At 51.0% G+C, this 20,384-nt stretch overlaps 5 protein-coding genes across 5 annotated transcripts; 3 read left to right on the top strand and 2 right to left on the bottom strand.

The window, feature by feature from the left end:
• Positions 1 to 97: 97 nt before the first annotated feature.
• Positions 98 to 2,025, bottom strand: BP01DRAFT_422528 (BSD domain-containing protein). Its single transcript, XM_025579577.1, has 2 exons — positions 927 to 2,025; positions 98 to 844 (listed from the first exon to the last, which is right to left on the bottom strand). Exons 1-2 carry the CDS (start codon positions 1,912 to 1,914, stop codon positions 498 to 500), a joined length of 1,335 nt encoding a protein of 444 aa, XP_025432541.1. The 5' UTR covers positions 1,915 to 2,025; the 3' UTR covers positions 98 to 497.
• A 99-nt stretch (positions 2,026 to 2,124) lies between these two features.
• BP01DRAFT_355570 (uncharacterized protein) lies at positions 2,125 to 4,284 on the bottom strand. The gene has a single exon (XM_025574727.1). It carries the CDS (start codon positions 4,165 to 4,167, stop codon positions 2,209 to 2,211), a length of 1,959 nt encoding a protein of 652 aa, XP_025432540.1. The 5' UTR covers positions 4,168 to 4,284; the 3' UTR covers positions 2,125 to 2,208.
• Positions 4,285 to 4,974: 690 nt separating this feature from the next.
• Positions 4,975 to 6,417, top strand: BP01DRAFT_381608 (putative pyruvate dehydrogenase E1 component alpha subunit; the record flags this gene model as incomplete). The annotated part of the gene is made up of 4 exons (XM_025577319.1): positions 4,975 to 5,094; positions 5,145 to 5,278; positions 5,364 to 5,821; positions 5,918 to 6,417. The coding sequence occupies 4 exons, from the start codon at positions 4,975 to 4,977 to the stop codon at positions 6,415 to 6,417; spliced, it is 1,212 nt and encodes a 403-aa protein (XP_025432539.1).
• A 240-nt stretch (positions 6,418 to 6,657) lies between these two features.
• On the top strand, positions 6,658 to 7,323 carry BP01DRAFT_293655 (thiamine-binding protein; the record flags this gene model as incomplete). Its single annotated transcript, XM_025571743.1, has 4 exons — positions 6,658 to 6,702; positions 6,819 to 6,924; positions 7,040 to 7,142; positions 7,257 to 7,323. 4 exons carry the CDS (start codon positions 6,658 to 6,660, stop codon positions 7,321 to 7,323), a joined length of 321 nt encoding a protein of 106 aa, XP_025432538.1.
• A 7,984-nt stretch (positions 7,324 to 15,307) lies between these two features.
• Positions 15,308 to 20,219, top strand: BP01DRAFT_415026 (class I SAM-dependent methyltransferase; the record flags this gene model as incomplete). The annotated part of the gene is made up of 7 exons (XM_025579102.1): positions 15,308 to 15,333; positions 15,434 to 15,513; positions 15,575 to 15,736; positions 15,838 to 16,493; positions 17,444 to 17,582; positions 17,923 to 18,051; positions 18,307 to 20,219. 7 exons carry the CDS (start codon positions 15,308 to 15,310, stop codon positions 20,217 to 20,219), a joined length of 3,105 nt encoding a protein of 1,034 aa, XP_025432537.1.
• Between the last annotated feature and the right edge of the window lie 165 nt (positions 20,220 to 20,384).

Raw genomic sequence — 20,384 nt, 5'->3', positions numbered from 1 at the left:
TCTTCTCCGGCGCCTATGAGAAAATTTCTCGAAAGTAGCAGGCTTGTGATGAAATGGATTATCACTCATACTATAGTCCAAGAGAACACAACTCTCCCATGAGAATACTAGAACAGAGCAGGAAATAGGACCCCTAGTTGGGCCGCACGAGTAGCTAGCAAGGATAACTAAAGATAGATGGGTAAATACGTGACCATGATTGTAAGAAAGAGATATGATATCGACGGAAATCCTAACGCCATCAGAGACAGAAAGTGGAATTGGCAAGGGGACACCCCGTAACTCCTTGCAAAAGTACTAGGTAAGGATGAGGAGGGGATTATGAAGGGATTTCAAATCCTTCGGACCAGCCAGCGGTCAGATGTACGCGGTTGATGTAGGAAGAGCTTGTGAGCAGGTCGCTTCGATTCCACGGGACACATAGTCCCCCAGGAACAGCGATTTAGGGGGAGGGCAGAAATCATGGCTACTGAGATTACACGACGACGAACGACGTTTTACTCCCAGTCGTCGTCGCTGTCGTCGTCCTTGGGCTTCTCCTTGGGGCTCGCGGGGGTGCGGCTGGTGGCTCCGCTGACGAGGTCGTAGCTGGATTCGCTGTCCGGTTGCGATTGCTGGTCGTTGGAGCGACGGGGTTCGGCTGGGTTGGCGGGCTTCGCGATAGCTGTAGTTGCGGCAGCGGTGGTGGTAACAGCAGCAGGGACGGGGGTGGCGGTTTGGGTAGTGGTGGTGCCGGCGGCGGTGGCAGCGGTGTTGGATTTGACTTGAGGGGTGGAAGGGGAGTCGGTCTCCTCGTCGGAGTCATCGTCCCACTTGACTTCCTCGTCGTCGACGACGGTTGCACCTGATACAGTAGGCATTAGTACCGGTAATCCGACAAACAGCGGCATCACATCCCAAGCACGCCCAGCAACAGAAGATCATACCTTGCAGGAGTTCCTTGCGCTTCTGCTCCTCAGTCTCAATGACCAGACGGAGGAAGTAATATCTGCACCAGAAGGTTGCATACTCGACCTGCTCCGGGACGAGCTTCTCCATAGCCGAGCGCAGCTCAGGGTACTTCTCGAGATCCGCCGCGATCGCATCGGTCTTCTCCGCAATCTTGAACTCCGTCTGGAACGCAGGCCAAAGCTCGCTGACCGGGTCATTGGTGAAGCTCTCCAGCGTGGAATGGATCACATGCAGCTGGGCCTCGAAGCGCGTGGCGTGAATGACCCGCTTGCCCTCCGCATCCTTGCTCTCAAAGAGAAGCTTATCGCCGGAGGCGTCACTGCTCGGCGGCACGATGCTGACCGCCTCGCGCAACTTCTGGCCGATGTTCATGCCAAAGCGCAGGATGGCCTCGTCGGCCGCCTCCTCTGCCTTCTCAATCTCCTTCAGCCGGCGAGCCGCCTCGGCCTTGAAGCGAGAGAGAAACCCCTCGCCCGGTTTCGAGGCCGAAGAGGCAGCCCCCGCATCGAGCCCCTTCTCCCCCTCGGTCGAAGATGCAGCAGTATCGGTCTCTGGCTTGGAGGCAGCCCCGGTCGGCGTAGACGTCTCGTCCTGGCTGGTGGTGGCCCCTGCTCCAGTAGCCCCTGAGCCAAATGCCGTGCTGAGGGACAGACCCCGCGTGCGCCCAACAAGACTGCTCCTCAAGTCAGAGAAGCCCTTGACAGCTTCCTCGCTCGCAGCGGCATATTCTTGACGGGCTCCCTCGTAATAGCTCTCGCTCTGCTTGCGGACGTTATCCCATAGTCCACCGATGCGTGCACCCCAGGGACTGGCGGAGAAGGCGCGGAATGTTTCTTGGAGCTCGGCGTTGAGGTCGACGTTGGAGCGCTCCGTCTTGGCGGGCTCGTTCTGGTCAGTTTCCTTCTTCGAGGAATCGTTGGAGGAGAAGATCTCCTCCTGAATGTGGTCGTACGCTACATCCATCTCTATCAGTTGCAGATAACGAGCGGGTTGGAGTTGGGGGAAGGTCGAATGACGGAACGGGGGGGGTTCAATTCAATGGAACGGTTTGGTTCCCGGGGTTACAACGGCCCGACCGCCCCCCCCCCCACGTCGTCTCAGGGTCTACACAGTATTGGGTCTACAGCTGAGATAAGGGAGGCCGCGATTGCAGTGCTAAGTATGTATTGTATGTATTGCTCGTCATTCATTCATTCATTCATCGCGCGATGAGATTATACAAGGTACTTTGTTGTGCGCAGGCTCCTTGGTCAAAAATCACGCTCCCTTGGGTGAGCTGTAGGGTTCTCCAACAGTGTCCTGGCTGTCCATGAGGAAGACGGGCAGTGGTATGCTTTCCATAACACTTGATGTGAGAAAATCACTCTTTCGGAAGAAGCGGGGACCGGAGTCCTCTTGATTCTGAAACAGGCTACGATGCCTGTCCGCTGGCTGCGACGATTCCACCTGCACTATGTCTCGCGAAGCAAGACGGTGGGCGGTCGTCCGAAAATTGACGCTTCCCACATCGTCCTGTCTGACAATGGGTGAAGACTCCGGAACGATATCGGTTAGCGTCGAATCTGAATCATTACGCGTCCTCGAACTCAGCGATTGGGTTTCCGACGCATTGACTAAGCGTTCAGGTGCTTTAGATGACTCTGTTGATAATGTGGTAGCAACGCTTTCATTGTTGGGTTGTTCATCCGGAAATAGCTCGGCCAAACGTTGAGTGTCCAAGTTCGGCACCGGTCCGAGGGGAAACTGGGTGGCTGGCTGTATTCTCTGATAGTAGATCGATGCCTCTGAGGTAAGGTTGTCATCTGGGGGCGGCTGCTCCGTCTTTTCCATCTGAGTGGTGGTGATGAGAGGAAGAGCCTGTGAACTCTCCTCCGTGGCATCTTCGTGCTCAAGATTGACTGCTCCGGGGTCATAATGCGGGACCTTTCTCATTCGAGGTGTCTCGATTGGGTTGGGCAGATCATCTTCCAGATCGCCGTAATCTGTTTCTGCATCTGTCTCATATACCACGGTCCTCTGGGTAGTAGGAATCGGTGCACTGATACCGTGCTGCTGCTCATCCAGTTGTTCCGACTTTAGCTGCTCAGATAGTAATGTGATGCTTCCCTGGTCACTTATGGACTTGCGCGGTGATGGTGAATCTGAGAGCACAGCGGCGGGCAGGGATTCGTTGGACTCTGGAATTTCCAGCGGCGGGCTTCGAGGCACTTCCGTCTTGATCCACCGAGGTGAAGGCAACTCTTGCTTGACACACCGACCTGCAGTGTCAGCCAAATCGTGTTTCTGTGGGGAACGAATGGCAGTACGAAACTGCGACGATGTGATGACTGCAATGCCCGAGCTTTCCGGAGAATGAGAAGAAGGTATCTCAAGCTCCCGCTTTGCTCGAGGAGTAACCGAGCCAGGATCTTGAGGGCCATATATCTCTTCATCGGCCAGTTTGGCCTTTGCATCAGCGGTCATGCTCAATTTCCGCTTCTTGCCCCCGCTTGTGGGCTCTTGGTACAAGAAGTGATCCGGCTGCGGGACCAAGGTTCCGGAGTCGCGACGAGGTGTCTTCCTCCTGTCGCTCTTGTTCGGAGTGGCATAAGTATATTCCAACTTAACCTCATCGTCCGGTTCGATCTTCAGATAGCGCCGCACATAGTCCATCTGTGTCAGAGTCTTGTTGCCTTTCTTCGCATCCTTGCCGATTTTGTTGCCCTTGACGCTCGCGCCACTTTTCCTGCGCTTTTGCTTCGAGTCGCCGTCGCGCTGACGGGCGGACTTTGATTGCCCGGTGGACGTGTTGCCCGGCCCTTCTTCGAATCTGACCCCGCGGGCTCCACGAGGCTGGCGACCAGATGGCGGTCGGTAATCTTCATCGTGGTCCGAATCGTCGTCAAGTTCTATCACTTCATGGTTGTCTGCCCGACCCCGCTGTGGCCGCTTGTTGTTGAGATACCGGAGGCTTTCATCCGATCGGGCCGGCTGGGGCGTCGGCGTTACAAAGTCAATCTGCGTGAGGGTGGTCTGATCTCGCGTGCTAGGGAAATGATTTCTCTTGGACGACCTTGCGGAGAACGAGGAAGACGGCAGGGGGTCGCACCAGGACTGCAGCTTGGCTGCGTTTGCTGTTGCCGGGCGGCGTGTCCCCGAGGGAGGCTTGTCCGGGGTCTGGAGGGATGGGTTTTGTCTCGTTTGAGTAGTGGAATCAGTATTCTGCCCGCGTTTCATCGCAAATCGGAGCAGTAGATTTCCTTTGAAAGTTCAAGGTGAGCCATAGGAGTGATATGGCCGTTGAATTTGTGGTGTGGGCGCTTGATGCTCGTTCAATGACTCTTGACGGTCCAGTGCTCGGCTGCTAAATTGATTTCCTCGATGAGGCAAATCGCGTCGTCGCGTTGGACCCGTTCCGTTCTTTGGGGGCGGTCTGTGCACCCGCAGGCACCGAGGCATTCAGCCTTTCCCCCTTCGCGCCTGCTGCCTTAGTATGAAGTATTCCATTACAGTACCTTGTGCAATGACTGGGTGGTCTGGTGCTCATGGGAAAAATGTTCAGTCCTCTGTGTTTGAGTCGCGGATGAAAACTGACATTTATAGTAGTATAAGCCATGAGGAATGGAGAAGGAATTATATGTCCACAGGAGTTCTCGTGAATACTAAGTAAACTCTCACGATTCATGAGGAGAAAATATATACTATAGTGTTAGTAAGTTACTTTAAGCAACACCAGGACCCCTCTATGAAACTCCTTTAACACATATCCAAGGGTCAGAAACATTCCAATGCACGGAGCATTCACCTATTCCTCTGGTAGGACTGCAGTGTGTGCACAGTAGGAGGTACCGTAGCTTCAATTATGCATTGCGTCACTGATACGTTCCCTCCAAAGCATAATGATCCGTCCCCAAGCGACCACGAACGATTTAAAGGAGGATAGATTGACCACATTAGTCGACAGAGTTTAGGATCATTACTGGGGCTACTCGCCATCAACTGTATTCGACAGACTGATCTAGAACATTTAACCTTTCTGCTTGAATGACAATGCTTTCGTATTCCTTGAAGGTCAAGACCGCGCTTCCGTGGACGCGGTTATGCTACTCTGGCCGCCGATGTATGGCACATGTCGCCAACATCGCAGCCGACGACATACCGACTGTGCGTTGATACCCGCAGTGGACTTTCTCTGCACATAGTGACATGCCTAGGGCGATGACCAACCGTTCAAAGTTTCCATTGCCGAAGATAGCTATGAAACCTATAACCTGGAGCCACCACCATACACTCTCGAGACAACGAAGCGACAACTCAAGCAACTATACCATGACATGTTCACAATCAGGTCAGTTTGGCTCCTTATTTCTTGAAGCAACAACAGAGAAAAGCACCTCAGTCTAGAACAACCCACACTAACTTCAACCCCGCAGACGCATGGAGCTCGCAGCTGACAGATTCTACAAGGAGGGCAAGATCCGTGGCTTCTGCCATCTATCCATAGGCCAGGAAGCAGTCACCGTAGGGATCGAACATGGAATCTCGAGAGAGGACAAGCTCATCACCGCCTACCGCTCCCACGGAACCACCCTGATGCGTGGCGCCACCGTGAAGTCGATTCTGGGGGAGCTGCTAGGCCGCCAAGAGGGCATCTCCCACGGCCGCGGTGGCTCCATCCATATGTTCCGGGAGAACTTCTTTGGCGGGAATGGCATTGTGGGAGCACATGTTCCGGTTGGCGCGGGGATCGCTTTTGCCCAGCAGTATCACGGCAATCGAGACACTGTGACCGTGGACATCTTCGGCGATGGCGCAGCAAACCAGGGCCAAGTTCATGAGGCCTTTAACATGGCGAAGCTGTGGAATCTGCCTATCATCTTCTGCTGCGAGAGTAAGTTGTCTTACCTTCCTTCTTGCCCTTCCTATCCCGCGGCGATCCTTTTCTCTCGTGCATCGACATGGTGCTGATAGCTGTCACTTTTCCAAGACAATAAGTATGGCATGGGCACCTCCGTGGAGAGGTCATCTGCCATGACCGAGTACTATAAGCGGGGTCAGTATCTCCCCGGTCTGCGCATCAACGGGATGGACGTCCTGGCCGTTCTCGCGGCGATGCGCTACGGCAAAGAATTCGTGCAAGCGGGTAACGGACCGTTGCTGTACGAATACCAGACGTACAGGTTTGCCGGCCACTCCGTGTCTGATCCAGGTACGACATACCGATCCCGAGAAGAGATACAGGCCGAGCGCCGCCACGACCCCCTCTCCGTTCTCCAGGAGCAGCTGGCGGAATGGGGCGTGCTGTCGAAAGAGGAAGTCAAGGCGATCGAGAAGGATGTGCGCAGCAAAGTTGACCGCGAGGCGGAGGAGGCCAATCATATGCCAGTCCCCGAGCCAAGGTTGGATGTGCTGTTCCGAGATATCTATGTCCCTGGTAGCGAACCCCTGCAGCGGCGGGGCAGGACCATCGATGAGACGTACTACTAGGAAATGGTTTACGAGAAAGGGGATGGAGAGGGGGTGTCTCCTCATAGTGAATTCATAGCATGTGATTCCCCAACTGTCGTGTCAGCATATGTATAACAGGGCGCGAGACCCCTCCAACTCTAATAGAAGTTCACCACCTTACCCTTGACCTTAGTAGTCCGTGAATCCGAAGAAACGACAACCCAATTATATCTCAGACAAGCCAAAATCAGATCCAAAATGGTTTTCCAGGAACCCCCAATGGCCACCCCTGAGTACTGCACCGCAGACTTCTCGCTTATTCCGGTATGTAAATCGCAGTACAGCGCCCTTGCAGTTTTCCCACCAGCAGCTGCGCTTCACAGATAGACAAAAAACACATCTAAACCACACCACTGATAAACTCACCTGCCAAAAAAAAGATCGGCTCCAAAGACGTCTCTTTCTCCAAGCAAGTTGCCGAGATTCAGCGTCTGATCCAGAACACCGGCCTCAAGTCCCAGATGCACGCCACTGGCACCACTGTTGGTGAGTTGCGCCAGTCAACCCTGTTATACCCATCTCACCTTTGTTGTCTACCCGCCTGTTGTCTACCCACCTCGAGGGGCCCAAAAGCAGCCAAGCTAATCATGGGACTCGGTAGAAGGAACATGGGACCAAGTATCACAGACCATCGGCTGCGCGCACACCATGATCCACAACGAAGGAGTGGGCCGAATCCAGACGGATATTCGGATTGCGACGAGGTATGTTATATGTTTTATTTCGATAACGTTATGTGTGCTTTACCTGTGAGCTAGGGGTAGAAGAGAAGGGCTGATTGCTGATGTGTGTTTGTGTGTGTTTTCGACACGACCCAGGACCGACAAGATGCAGCCGATGGAGGAGAGTATTTCCTCGGTGCAGAGAATGATGTCGTCTACTTGATATGATTCGTAACGTGCGAGGTTGCGATGCGGGGATGGGGGTTCGACATGGGAGATTGAACTTGGTTTTCGTTTCGTTGATGGGCTGGGTTGGTTGTTGCGGTTGATCGGTTGCCAGGAGGAAATGAGACGGTATGGGATTGTTGTAGCCTAGGATGTAATCAGTGGTTTTGGTAATGAAGTTGTTGTCCATTTTCCTTCGTTAATTGAAACTGGGAAATGCGATGGATTGGGAGTTGTGGTTGTGGTTGTGGTTGTTGTTGTAGCTTGTGGGTGGTTGTAATCGATTTCGGCGAGATCGTCATCGAACGCTCGGAGGAGTTGTCGCAAAACTAGAAGAATCTCGATTAGCCATGTTTCCGAAAATTTGCAGGAAAAAAGCCAGAGAAGGTTTCGTTCAGCAAGGAGAAGTTAATTGACTGATTGACTGAGCAATGTTAGTCAATGCAAATTCCCGAACGAACTTACAGTGCTTGGTAGTACCGGGTTGAAGAAATAGTATATCGCGAATATGATATAGTGATAAGGTCGCCAAATTCTGGGACAATGGATTAAAGTAAGATAATGGCGTAAAGAAAGCCTGCTTCTCGTCAAGAGCACACACAGAGATAGTAGAACCGGAGGTGCACATTATACCATCCCACAACTTGGGATGGATGAAGACCAGTGATGCAAACGAAGAGCGGCCGAGAAGCGTCTAGGTCACCCTCAAACATGTAACCAAGGCATGCTACAGAACAGTACTTGATATCGTAAATGATGGACAGTTAATGAAGTTAATCCATGTGGCATGAGTGTTTCAATAGCTGTAGCTACAATCTTCACTCACCCAATCGCCCCCCTGTCGTCGGAACGTGGAGGGGTGGCAACCCGGTGAAGAAAGCGATGCAATCGTTTACTGCTTTGAGACACTTACAGGAGAGCCTGAGAGTCTACAGACCAAGATCTTCATTGCAGGTCAGATCGCCAACATGGCAGAAGAGTAAATCCGGTGAAATGTCGTCCTTCCAGGGTAGAGGGATCCAGCACCTTCGCGGCCATTCTCGTGCGGTTCAATTTCAGGCAGACAAAAGCATTGACCCATGTTTGTCGTTTCAGGTAAAGCAGGCTCGCATGCACAGTGACAAACAAGGAGGTAGATTATGTCTCGATTTGTGAGTGGGTGAGGGTACTCAATCAGTTGGCGAGCAAGCCTTGTGAACCATCATCATGGGATCCTCAGTCGGATAATATCATATGAGCTAACCTTCCAACTTGAGTATGAATTTCTGCTGTAGGTCCGCAAGGCGAGAGTTTTAAAAAGGAGATGATAAGAGTGTGTGTGGCGAGGTTGAATTCATACACAGCACGGAGTGTGATTCAGCGACATACGAACTGTATTGCGCACCCTCGTCATATAGGCATGGGATACTAAGGTATACTATAAACTGTCGGCTACCGGGAGATAAGCAATAGGACTGAAATCCCAAGGTCTTGAAGTCTGGGCGATCCGGCAACCTGGGATGGCTCTTGCCTAAAGCATGGATTTTTTTGTGATAGGCACCGAATACCTGGCACGGGTTGCCAGGCATCCTGTGTCGGGAGATTTAGGCAACCCTAGTAAGCCTGCTGTAGGTCGAAGTGAACTTTCAGGCATCACCTGCAATACGCGCAGATACTCCTCAATACACACTCCTTTGTCTGTCCTAGACAACCCCGAAGGGTCAGTCAGGATTCATGGGGAGACAAAGCCATTTCATGCGGAAGAAGGGTACTACAATTAAACAGGTTACTGTAGTACAAAAACATGGCGTTTCTTCTGATTCGTGCAAAGACTCTTTAGTGCAGTATGGCTGGAGACAACCTGAAGAGCGGAAGACTTGCCTCTTGGCATAGTGTCTTTGCCATTGCATTGTTCCCTTGAAGGCTCGACAATCTTCCCCGATCAGGAAAGGAGTGCGTAAACCTCGCCGACAGCAGTCCATAGTATTTGTCAAGTCTTCAGCGGGGTCCCCGTGAGGTACTTCTAAGCTGCTCCTAATGCATTCAAAGGTAAGCGTAGAGCTGCTTCCAGCCTTGTAGGTTCCTCCTCCAGCAGCACGCCTTTGAGCAAGTGTCTTCGGCAGTTCGAGACAGGTTACTACCTACTCCGTACCCCTGCTAGAGTCAAGCTGACAATTCGAAGACCGTCGGTATACAGAAGCTTGTCAAACGTGCTGAGGAATGCTGACAAACGCGTCGCAGAGCTCACATAATTACTCAGTATAGATGCCAGCTGGAAACTAGAGTCGGCGAAGTGTCGGAGATGAGGCGAGATGAAGCTATGAACAGAGTCAATCTACGCCTGGGAGGGAAAGAGAATCTTTTCGAGCGGCTCTCTCGTCCACGGCAACGCCAATAATAGGCTGGAACAGTGACTGCGAGTAGTCGTTATGGGGTGCTGGTGGAAGATCATCTAAATTTTTCCCTAGTGTCCCGTTTCCATCTGGAACCGGGCCCCATTAATCCCCTTCCGCATGAACCAGTGACGAGGCATTGGACTGTCTACTACCTTAGTATCGGGCAGGAACAACGAGCCGAGCTCTTATCCAGTCTGGGACCCACGCGCTATCAGCAACGTACTTCAGAGTATTGGCCGTTTATTGGTAAAAAAAGAGGGTTACAAGCGGGGATCTTGGAGCCGTTGCGCCGTGACTTGTCCTTCTCTGATGGCTAGTATGCAGCCTATGCTCATCATGGTGCAGTAGCTTCGGGCACTGGCCATACTATTTCAAGCCTTAGTGAGACCGGTAGGAGCGATTTCTACAATGCACTAGAGGGTCCTTTTTGGGGAAATCCGAAAGAGCTTTCAAATCCCGAAGGTCTCTCTCACCCAGGCGACTCTTGCCAGAAACGACGCAACTCATTCCCTGAGTTGAGTTCGTTCTGCTCCCCTCACTTCTTCCGCCTGGGCCTGTCGGCCTTTACCCTATCAAGAACACTTAGTTACATCATACTAGTACCTTTCTATTGGCGACATGGCTTCAACACAACTTAGCCCGTGCCTTGTTACCGAGATATTAACCTCCGCACACAACTGATTCGAGACACCTCATAAGGATTAGCTTTGACATCATGGGGAGACTTCCGCGCCAGGGTGGCTGACGGTCTCTGACTCTCTGTTATCCATATTTTCAGATTAACTTCGCCTAAGGTCCTTGCGATGGGGTCCGCCGACTAGATTGCCTTCACAGGACTGGTGTTGACAGTTGTCACTTTCGCAGAGTTTCCCCACCAGACCTATACGAGTCAATGCACGGGGATCATAGAGGATTGCGATGAGCAAGACAGCGTAAGTGTCAGGTGGATTATGGTGTTCTAGATTTGACCCTCTCCTTCCCTCCGACCCAAGACGGAGAGGTACCCACCGTCATGTGTAGAGCTGGCTCTGAAATAGAGCGTTTACAATGAGTAAGGTAATGACACAACGTGTGTTCCTCGGTCCTTTTGTTGTTAATAGTGCAGAAGCCCCAGAGTCCATGTCTGGTCGGAGATGGGGCCAATCTCCGAATCAGGATCAGTTGCGACAATACGGAGTAATCACCATGGTGATTTTTTCCATTTCTCCGACAGGGCATCACAGAATCACTACAGTTGAATGCTTACAGTCAGTGCCAAATCTCTGCATACCGATCGGTCAGGAAATGGGAAGAAACTGGTGCTCTCATTCAGTGTTCTTTGCTCAACCTCAAGAGGACATTGAGAAGCCATCATAGTCAGCGGAAAGTAGTGCTCACTTCAATCGAGACCTCTGACGTTGAGATGCAAAAAAAGGCCGCAAAGCATGAAATCTGATTTGCAGATCGGCAAAATTATGGTCTAGACTAGATCTTTGTATTGAAAAATGCTTGACCGGCCACAGCGATACTGTGGTAACGCTGCGAGGCATTAGAGGCCCGCAGTTTGTACTGGACTTACGGAGTACTTACTTGATGGTTCGTCTCTTCGGATCCGAAAACAGAAATAGATTTACCTCGATGATCCACCACCACCATTTTACAGTGACTCAAATTATGCTACAAGCTCTCTCTTGGCAGTAACGCGGGAGGCAGTGAGTGACTTATTGATTTTGCTCTGCCAGGACATTGCATCATCCAGTTATGGTCGATAGTAACCGCTGTCGACCGCTGTCAACAACCTGTCACAAGAAGTGAGTACTAGGTAGATATACACAGTATAACTACAGTACTTCGCCGAGCGACCTGAAGCCTACTACCCTCATGTTGCGTTCCATGCTAGAATCCTATTGGGTGCATTGTTACCTCCGTGTGTGCCTTATTGTGCTCCCGTCTGTTCCTCCCTCCCCCTTAAGTTACCGTCTTCTTCGGCTGCCCGAAAAACTGGATCGTCGCCCCGCAGATGCATCCTGTACTATGCGGTGGAAACGCACCGTGCCCGCTGTGAATGTCGGAGAATCTCGCAAGAGCTGCCAGAAAATTAACTCTGATTGCCTGCGAATGTCGTACGATTCAATGGAAATCAGCACTAAATAAAACATGGAAGCCGGCCGAGACAAGCCCCGTCAATAAGTAGTTATAGTACTCATTTACTGTACAACTAACTACGGGGTACTCCGTACGTGTACCAACATCATTGGCATATGCCGACCAACTTGTACCACTTGAGACCACTTTCGAGCCTCGATTTTAGAGAGGCTGTGTTTTGCAATCCGTCAGAGTCTGCACCTTAATTGCTTAATTGGTATTCTAGCAAGCTTCACGGATTTCTCAGCGAGCAGATCCCTTGGAACAGGTTCAGGGTAAGGGCGAACAACGATTAGCTTTCGCTTCCAGATGCGGGAGCTTCCCGGCATAACCGCAAGTGGAGTTTGACCTTTGAATTTGAAGTAGTGAGTGGAGGCATCAACATGGAACTGTCGAAGCCACTCGTAGGATGCAGTGCTTGCGATTGCACTACACTGTGTGGGTCAGCCAAGATCCGACAGTCAGGATCCGACAGACTGGTTGCGGCGGTAATTCCGTGCTCCCAATCCATTTCGGCCACCGTACTGTAAGTCGGTAAGAGACGGAGGGTCATACTCTACTTAGAATTCAACACCGAACTCGACATCTTCGTGGGGTCAGGCAGGAGCAGGTTGAAGAGGATTGTCGGACACGGAAGCGCAGGCTGCGAGACTAGACTAGTCGCTTCATTCCACCTCTTGCCCACCCTCTTTTGCTGCCTTGACGGGTCTAAGCCTATAGTCAAACGTGTCTCGTCTATTAAACTTTGCTCGCGTCGTGGAAAGATTACGGAAAAAAAAAAAAAAAAAAAAAAAAAAAAAGGTGCCTTACGAGAATCATGCAGATTGCATCATGCGCAACAGGCTAACGGATTAGATACAGCAACAGCAGCAGCAGCACCATTCCAAATATTCAGCCCAGTTAGTTATTGATCCTAGGATATGACTTTCCAGCCGTGTGGCACCAACAGTCATTGGATCCCGGGTGATTTATTTTTTTTTTTCTTGAAGATCATCCACAGAACCTATCTCCTTGAACCCTCGATTGTCGACAGCTAAGTACCTGTTCCCTGCATCCCTCAATGAAAGCGGATCCTTAAGCCATTACAAGACAAGGTACACTGGAGGCAATTGCTCAGTCAAATACGTTGGATGTCATTTTCTGTTCCACCGCAGTGAATTGTAAGTTATCAATTCTCATGACGCTGGAATAAATCGTGGCCGTGACGAAGGTTGAGAAACCCCTCTCAATGTTCCCCATCCTCCCCCCCCTGATTAGCGAATAACTCTTTCATGTATCGAGCTCTTCCTCCGGTACGGTTTATGTAGCACATTGAGTAGGTAATAATACCACCCATGTATCTACCCCATTGCAGGACGCACCCGACAGCCTGGGACGCCCGTGCTTTTTTAGCCTGATGTTCTTCTACCGGGTATACCTAGTGCTTGAGTACCGATGCGTAGTGTAAGAATAGTATTCACAATTCGGCAAGCCCCCCAGAATAATGAGAAGAAATTCAATCGAAAAGATAGCAGGGGAGAGGTTCTTGACAGGTATGAACTCTCTCCTTGGCTTCTCTTCAGCACAATCCTCTTTTACCCCTCTTCGCTACTACTAGTAGCAGGAAATTCCCACTCTTCTTAGCAATCGCTCCGCGTGAACTCTACCATGGCATGATCCTGGTAATATTGTAGGCGACGTCGGGCCTGAACCAAGGATAGGACGATGTCTATATCTGCTTCAATGATCCAGGAACCCCTGCAATGAGCTTAGGACCGATTCAAGACCCCTCATGAGGTTTGCAATCTCGGTGTCTTATTATTTCTCCGGACGGAGGTGTTCTTTCTCTCTCTCTCTCTCTCTCTCTCTCTCTCTCTCTGCTCCAAGACTCAGTGTCTTTCATGGGTTCCATTCTCTTTCACACTGTCCTTCCTGCTTCAGAGTCAGCGGAGTCATTCGCTTTTTTTTTTCTTTTCTTTTCTTGTCTTATTCTTATTCGTTTTTCTTTCTGCACTGGTCAGCTTCCCTTTCCTTCTACTTTGGCTTAGATCTATTATCTTTTTTATCCGGGTTTGTTTTTCTGGTTCATCCCACCCTATCCCACAATGTAAAGGGGGATTCCCGATCAGTGGACAGTCTTCCTGAGTATTTGCGAAGTGCGGAGGGAATACTCCGTAGAACAATCGGATAAACACTAAATTAGAAGTAGATATGCTTGTCGTACCTTTCATCTTTCATGGTAGGAGGAGCATGGTTAGCGCACACGGCAATAACTTTACGGAGTAGTCCCAATGTTCATGAGCATTCGAGCAAAAAATAGAATAAAAGAAGATAACATAATAGCACAAATCAAGGAAGGTCGTGACTAACGACTGGCGATTTCTTGACGGGGCTTTACTTGCACCTGGGATGCTGGGCTTTGTTTGTCCCGCCGCCTGAATTGCCCACTTGGTCCGCAGGGCCGCAGCGGTAACCGTACTGTTATGTTATGTTACTCTTAACGTCCGTCTTCCGGGGAGATCTCGGGACTGATAAAACTAGTACAATATAATGTGTACATGTATGTCAGTCAGGGAAGGAGGTAAGTAAGTAAAGCGAGCCGTTCCGCTAGAGATGAACTCTGGTTGGAAGTTGGCAGGTCTAGGATACCACGTATTTTCACTTCATTTTATCACACTTTACCGGTTCTTCTTAATAGATACCATTATTATATTTACTCCTCATTATTACTAGCATCCTTTCTCATGTCAAATTAAGTTAAACATTGGAAGATGAATCCTTCCCCTCCTCCCATTCTTGCTAAAGTCAAACTTAATCCAACCTGCCGGGACGGTTCAAGGAAAAGACAGCCGATGTCTCCTGCTTCCCTTGCCCATCCATTCCCGCCTCCCTCCTACGCTGAGCTAGCGACTATCATTAGGGGAAAAGAAGGCTGTGGCAGAAGGTAGTCTATTAGAACTTTAGTGTAACTTAAATACTGGCCAGCAATTCTCTAATTTTGGTCCAAGTCTCCCCTAGATCCCTAATTTTCAAATCTCCTCAAGTCCTCCCATATCGGTACAATGACCGACAATTCGTAAACCTCTCCTCACCTTCCTCCACCATATCTTCTGCCCATTGATCATCTTGTAGGATACTTTTTGGTTCAAATGTGGAAGTAGGAGACGTGATTGTCATATCTGGGAGATTTACCGAGACCAAGACTTGGGTGCGAGGCTACTACATCTACTTCTACTACTTACTACCAACTCCACCCCACTCCAGACCTGGCCCCCATCAGTCTTGTTACCTGAGCCCGCCAGTACAATGGCTGGTGCGAGACAGGCTGTAAGCCTATCTGTTCTTTAGCTTCATACGGAAAATAAACCCTGTCTCGTTCCGTTGTCGTCGTCGTTGTTGTTCTTCTTCTTGTTATTTGCCTTAATGCACCTGTTGTTTCGTCAAGTCGCCACCTGCACTTCGCCCGCCCCCAGATCGATCCTAGCCAGCATTTACTGACAGAAGATGGCCCAGGGATCGACTCGTGAGGAGTAAGTCTCATCTCACTCTTTAACACTTGATGGCAGCCAGGTCCTGTCAGATTCCGTCTCAGCGATTTTGATTTTATACCGGTATTGACTACTACGGCAGTGAAACGCAGTCCTTGACGGCAAGCGTGACGGACTATCCGATGGAGCATGGAAGACGATACCATAGGTATCATGAAGGCTGTGCGTTGGCAGAGGTTCGCTCTTCATTGATTGAGAAATCCGTCTGACGATATCCCCCAAGCATACTTGTATCCGAACGACGAGCAGGAACTGGATCGGATGGATCTGCAACACCATATGCTCAAGATAGTTAACCACGGGCGCCTGCACTTCGCTCCCGTCCAATGTGCGAAACGGATCCTCGACATCGGTACTGGTTCTGGCATATGGCCTATCGAGATCGGTAAGAACCCCCCCCGCCCCCCCCTGTGGGGAAAAATGCCATCTTTACCTTTCATTCAGCCGCTCACCGTACCTGCTTTTTCCTCTATTTTGCACTCGCAGCGTCCGAATTCCCAGAGGCCGAAATCATAGGAACCGATCTTTCACCCGTTCAGCCGCTCGAAGTCCCTGAGAACGTTCATTTCCTTGTCGACGATGCCACGGAGGAGGACTGGTTGTGGGACCCGAACCACTTCGACCTCATTCACACGGGGCATCTGATGGGGTCTCTACCGTCGTACAAGGATCTGCTGAAGAAAATACACAAGCACCTCAAGCCGGGTGGCTATGTCGAATGCCACGAATTCGACTCCAGACTCAAGTGCGACGACGGTACGATGCCTCCCGAAGACCCCGACAAGTTCAGCGACTACGCCCTCCAAGATCTCTTGGATCTGCAGCATCGCTCTGGCCAGGTCTCGGATCCTCCCCGGCAGTTCCGAGTGGCCCATCGCCTCGCACGCTGGATGAGAGAAATCGGGTTCGAAGACGTGCAGGAACACCGGTCGATGGTGCCCGTGAATCCCTGGTCCTCGGATCCCCATCTGAAGAAGATCGGGGCCTGGAGTGAGACAAATCTACTGGAAGCGTGTGCGGGATGGTCTTACAAGCCACTAGCACTGCTTGGGTGGTCGAAACCTGAGATTGAAGTCTTCTTGGTCGATGTCCGAAAGAGCATCCAAAATCGCAACGTGCACGCTTACTTCGAATTCTATGCCGTGACGGGCAGGAAGCCACTCACTGGATGAGTGGCTCTGGTCTTGCTTCCACCGATCCTCTAGTCATGTTTTGGCATATTTGACGTCCAGTCTTTTCTTCCTTCTTTTACTCTTGTGTTGGCTGGCGCTGGGTACTTCACGCTTGGCATAAGATACCATCTGCGGCAGATTGTTAGGTGCATTGGGAGGCGTGTCTTAGTCGATCCACTCTCGAACATATATAGACATATGCATGTTATTCTCTTATGTTTGAACAGTGCACCCATCATCGGGATATAGGCCGGAAACCAGCATAGTCTTGGCTTTTCGTTGAGATCGACACTTGATGGGTCCACTGGTAACCCCACGTTGATAATCGTACCTCTTTGGTCTTCTTGAAGCAGTTGTAATCCAAACAGATACTCATGGCTCAATGTAGAGGCGACGAACTGTTTGATCTGTTCACAGCATGCAACAATGATTGATACTGTGTGTTTGATAATTGATAGAACCGAAGTAGATGAGTTGAATGAGTAATGTCTGGACTATGAGACATGACCTGACATTTAAACTTCGACCATCTACCAAGGCAGTATACAAAAGACACTGTTGATCTGGAGAATTTCGACTAACACAAATGCCCAGAGCCTGAGGCAGCCAACCATGCCGGGCAAACACTAACGAATCAAAGTTGCGGACACCGTGATTACTCAGGCGGCACCGCAATCTGCGGGCCCGGGCCCCGGTCTGCCCGTACCTCTTCTTCTCTATCATAATTCCGCGCCCTCAAGCTAAAATTGTCATTATCCGCAGGGTGGTGTCAAGTTCAATTCCTCCCTTCTGCACATGTTGATTGCCTCATGTCTCTCGGCAGACATGCCTTCAGGCATGCTGTGCAGCCAGCCCCCTCACCATCGGGTCTAATTGACCACGTGTGGATCAGCGATGATCTGTTGGCCTCGACCTTTCAGCGATTCGTCCAGTCCCAAAGACGCCATGCCAGCCGCGTCCCTGGCCCGTTGGAGGCCCGGCGACGGCTGGCAAAGCGGAAGAACTGCGGTCTAGCTGCAGTAAAGAGTCCAATGGTGACGGATCCCACTCTGTTCGGGCGTGATGGACGACAACATTTGATGTGGAACAACGACCACGCGCAAGCAGTTCCAACCCTGCTTTCTCCCTACGATACGCGAACTGGCCCCATTTACCCTGGTGAGCAGAAGCGCGGCTCTCATAACGAGAGATTTTACTGACGGACCCCTTTCAGGTGTATCCTTTAATCATAACCCACCAAGCGCTCCAGACTCTCCCTGGACCGAAAGCGGGACGGTCGATCCGGGTCGGTTTGTCGATTTGGCCGATTCCTCTGCACCCTCTCCTTCCTCTCTTCCTCACCGCACGTGCGCCGGTGAAACAGACGACTCAATTGGATATATCGATATGACCGGTTTAGCGGAGCCCGAGCCTGAACCCGAGCCTGAACCCGAGCCCGAGCCTTCCAGGCACGATGTTGGCGATATTGATACTGGCGTATTAGTTGACTCGGCTGATTTGTCCGAGCCCTCTTCCAGACCACACAGCAGTGATGGGGATGGCCCAGCTGGATTTGTTGACATGGCTAGCCCGTCAGAAATCTCTTCCCTGTCGCCCGATGCTGAGACAAATGAGCCAACTCGCTCACGCAAGTCTCGTCACTTGAGGTTTGATACAGAAATTGTCCACACGGAAGGATTGTTTGTCGATCTAGCCAGCTGTTCAGATCCTTCGCAGCCGCGCGACGTCGGTCTGGTTGAATCGAGCGGGTATGTTAATTTGAGCAATTCACCGGATCCTGCAGATGAGACCCAGATTCTTCCATCTGAACACATTTTGAGGCAGCGCCTGGATAATTGCGCGTCTGTTGAGGCGGTCACCCAGCTGGTGCGTGAGATTGAACTTGACCTTCGCCAAGAGCCTGGTTACAGTCGTCTCATCTTCGATCATTTTTGCTCGCGAGTTAGGCTGAGCGAGTCAAGCATCAGCGATCTGCTTCTCTTTCTGGACGATCCAATGCTCAACACACCGGGAGCTAGGAACTTCCCGATTGTAGCAAAGTATGTCATTGATACGGCCACAGGCTCAGAAGAGCGTGCCAAGTTGTTTGGAAGCATTCTCAATGCTGTCCGTCTTGGCCGAATAATCCCGTCTGAGCTTTCAGAAGTGATTGAAACTCTGCAAATGTTGCCCGATGTGGTCGCTCCTGAGGCAGGCGAGTTGAAGAAGGTTGGAGAGCTTGCGGAGACGCATTATAAGATGGATTCTAAGAGACACTGCAACAGCGGAAACGGTGTGTTGGATGCTTATGAAAGAATCTGCAGCGCCCTTGATACCACAGCAACCAACGGAAAATACCTTAGTCTGGATGAGGGCACTGTCAATACATGGCTTAGAATCCTGTGGCAGCGAAATATACGGGATGAATACCGGCTGGTTAGAAGGGTACTGTCTGGTGCTCGGCATCTGCATCTTGTGTGTTGCTCTTGGACCCCACGATTCATCATGCGTTGGCTTGGGCTCCCCGTGGAGCATAGGGTTGAAGCTGATTCCTTCTTCGCAACCGATCTTCTGCAAGCTCTTCGCATGGATACAGCGGCTGCAAGTATCATTTCGGTCACCGAGTTTCTGGTATTGTCCCGGAAGCAGCATTTGCTCCAGCTGTGGCACGATTGTTTGTCCTCTGTCACCTCGGTTAAAAACATCCCTAGATCCGGTGTTTGGGTCGACATTCGATCGGAGATTCCAGCAACAACAAGCCACTCCGGCATGTCAGTCGCTCATCGTTTCGTTTTACGCCTCTGGGTCTTCCGGGCTCTGAACCTGAGCTCTGCAGCGGGCCCAGTCTGGAAGCGAAAGGCCTACCAGACGGGATCACTTACTCTGAGATCTTCGATGCCGGCCATTGACAAATGGGGAGCGCGACTTCTTAGCCTTTACCAGATCTCTCGAAATGACTACGGAAAGAAAGACCTTATCACCAGTCTGCGAGAAGATTCCCGTGCCTTGGGATTGCCTTCAAATGGATTCACGATCATGGCCCTCGCATTCCAGAACAAGAACGCCCCCAATAAAACTACCCGAGAGGCATTGAAAATGATGGAAGCGTCAGAAGCTTCCTTCAAGGATCTGTTCCGAGACTATGAGACGGATCACAATGTGCTCCTCCAATTTGGGCCCGCGTTTGCGAAGTTCGTACGGGAAATCGACATCGAATCACCGGATTTCCTGGAACGCGCTCTCAATCTTTGCCGGACGGGGAAACGATCTGAAGTCCGACTGCTGCTTCGGATCCTTGACTGGCATGTGCCGCTCAAGATTGCTCTGTCCAAGTCCTGGGAGCCCGTGCCCGACCCCTCTCAACTTGCGCTTGTGCTCTACCAGCCACGGGACAGCCGAACTCACCCCGATCCTCATGCCGCGCTCAATTTGATCAACACTCTGGCAGTCGTTTTGTCTTGCTCACAGTACCTGACCCCGCGTCAGTCCTATCGATTGATCTACTGGCTTTACGTGTACTTGATGGATCATCAGGCCCCGGTGCAACCGGTCATTGTTCGCTCCATGTATCACGCTGGTGTGGTTCGAGCTCGACGAGAAGGTCGGGGCATGTACTGTCCCACGCAGCACAAATTCATCATGAGCAAGGTGAAAGAGGTTGAGTCCCCGGAGATTGTGAGAGCATTGGCAGACCCTGATTTTACGTGGAGGACGTGAGTACGCAGCTCGTGTGCTGCTGGCCTCCCTTGGAATCACTTTCAGTTTTTCGAGGTGCTTTAGCACGCAAGACTACCATTAGCACCGTTCTTTTCAGGAACTTCCTTTGGTGTTGTGGATATTTGACGTATTATACCCTGGGTTGTACACTACGTAGATACTCTG

Source organism: Aspergillus saccharolyticus (genome assembly GCF_003184585.1).
Source record: "Aspergillus saccharolyticus JOP 1030-1 unplaced genomic scaffold BP01scaffold_10, whole genome shotgun sequence".
NCBI classification, from domain to species: domain Eukaryota; kingdom Fungi; phylum Ascomycota; class Eurotiomycetes; order Eurotiales; family Aspergillaceae; genus Aspergillus; species Aspergillus saccharolyticus.
Note: the sequence above shows the minus strand (reverse complement) of the source record. Positions and strands in the feature narration are given on the sequence as shown.

Bases quoted from the DNA above. Each gene is read 5' to 3' on its own strand.
- BP01DRAFT_422528 (XM_025579577.1), bottom strand. From the start codon at position 1,914: ATGGATGTAGCGTACGACCACATTCAGGAGGAGATCTTCTCCTCCAAC. The intron at 845-926 runs GTATGATCTTCT...CTACTGTATCAG, and splicing joins GCGCAAGGAACTCCTGCAAG to GTGCAACCGTCGTCGACGAC.
- BP01DRAFT_355570 (XM_025574727.1), bottom strand. From the start codon at position 4,167: ATGAAACGCGGGCAGAATACTGATTCCACTACTCAAACGAGACAAAAC.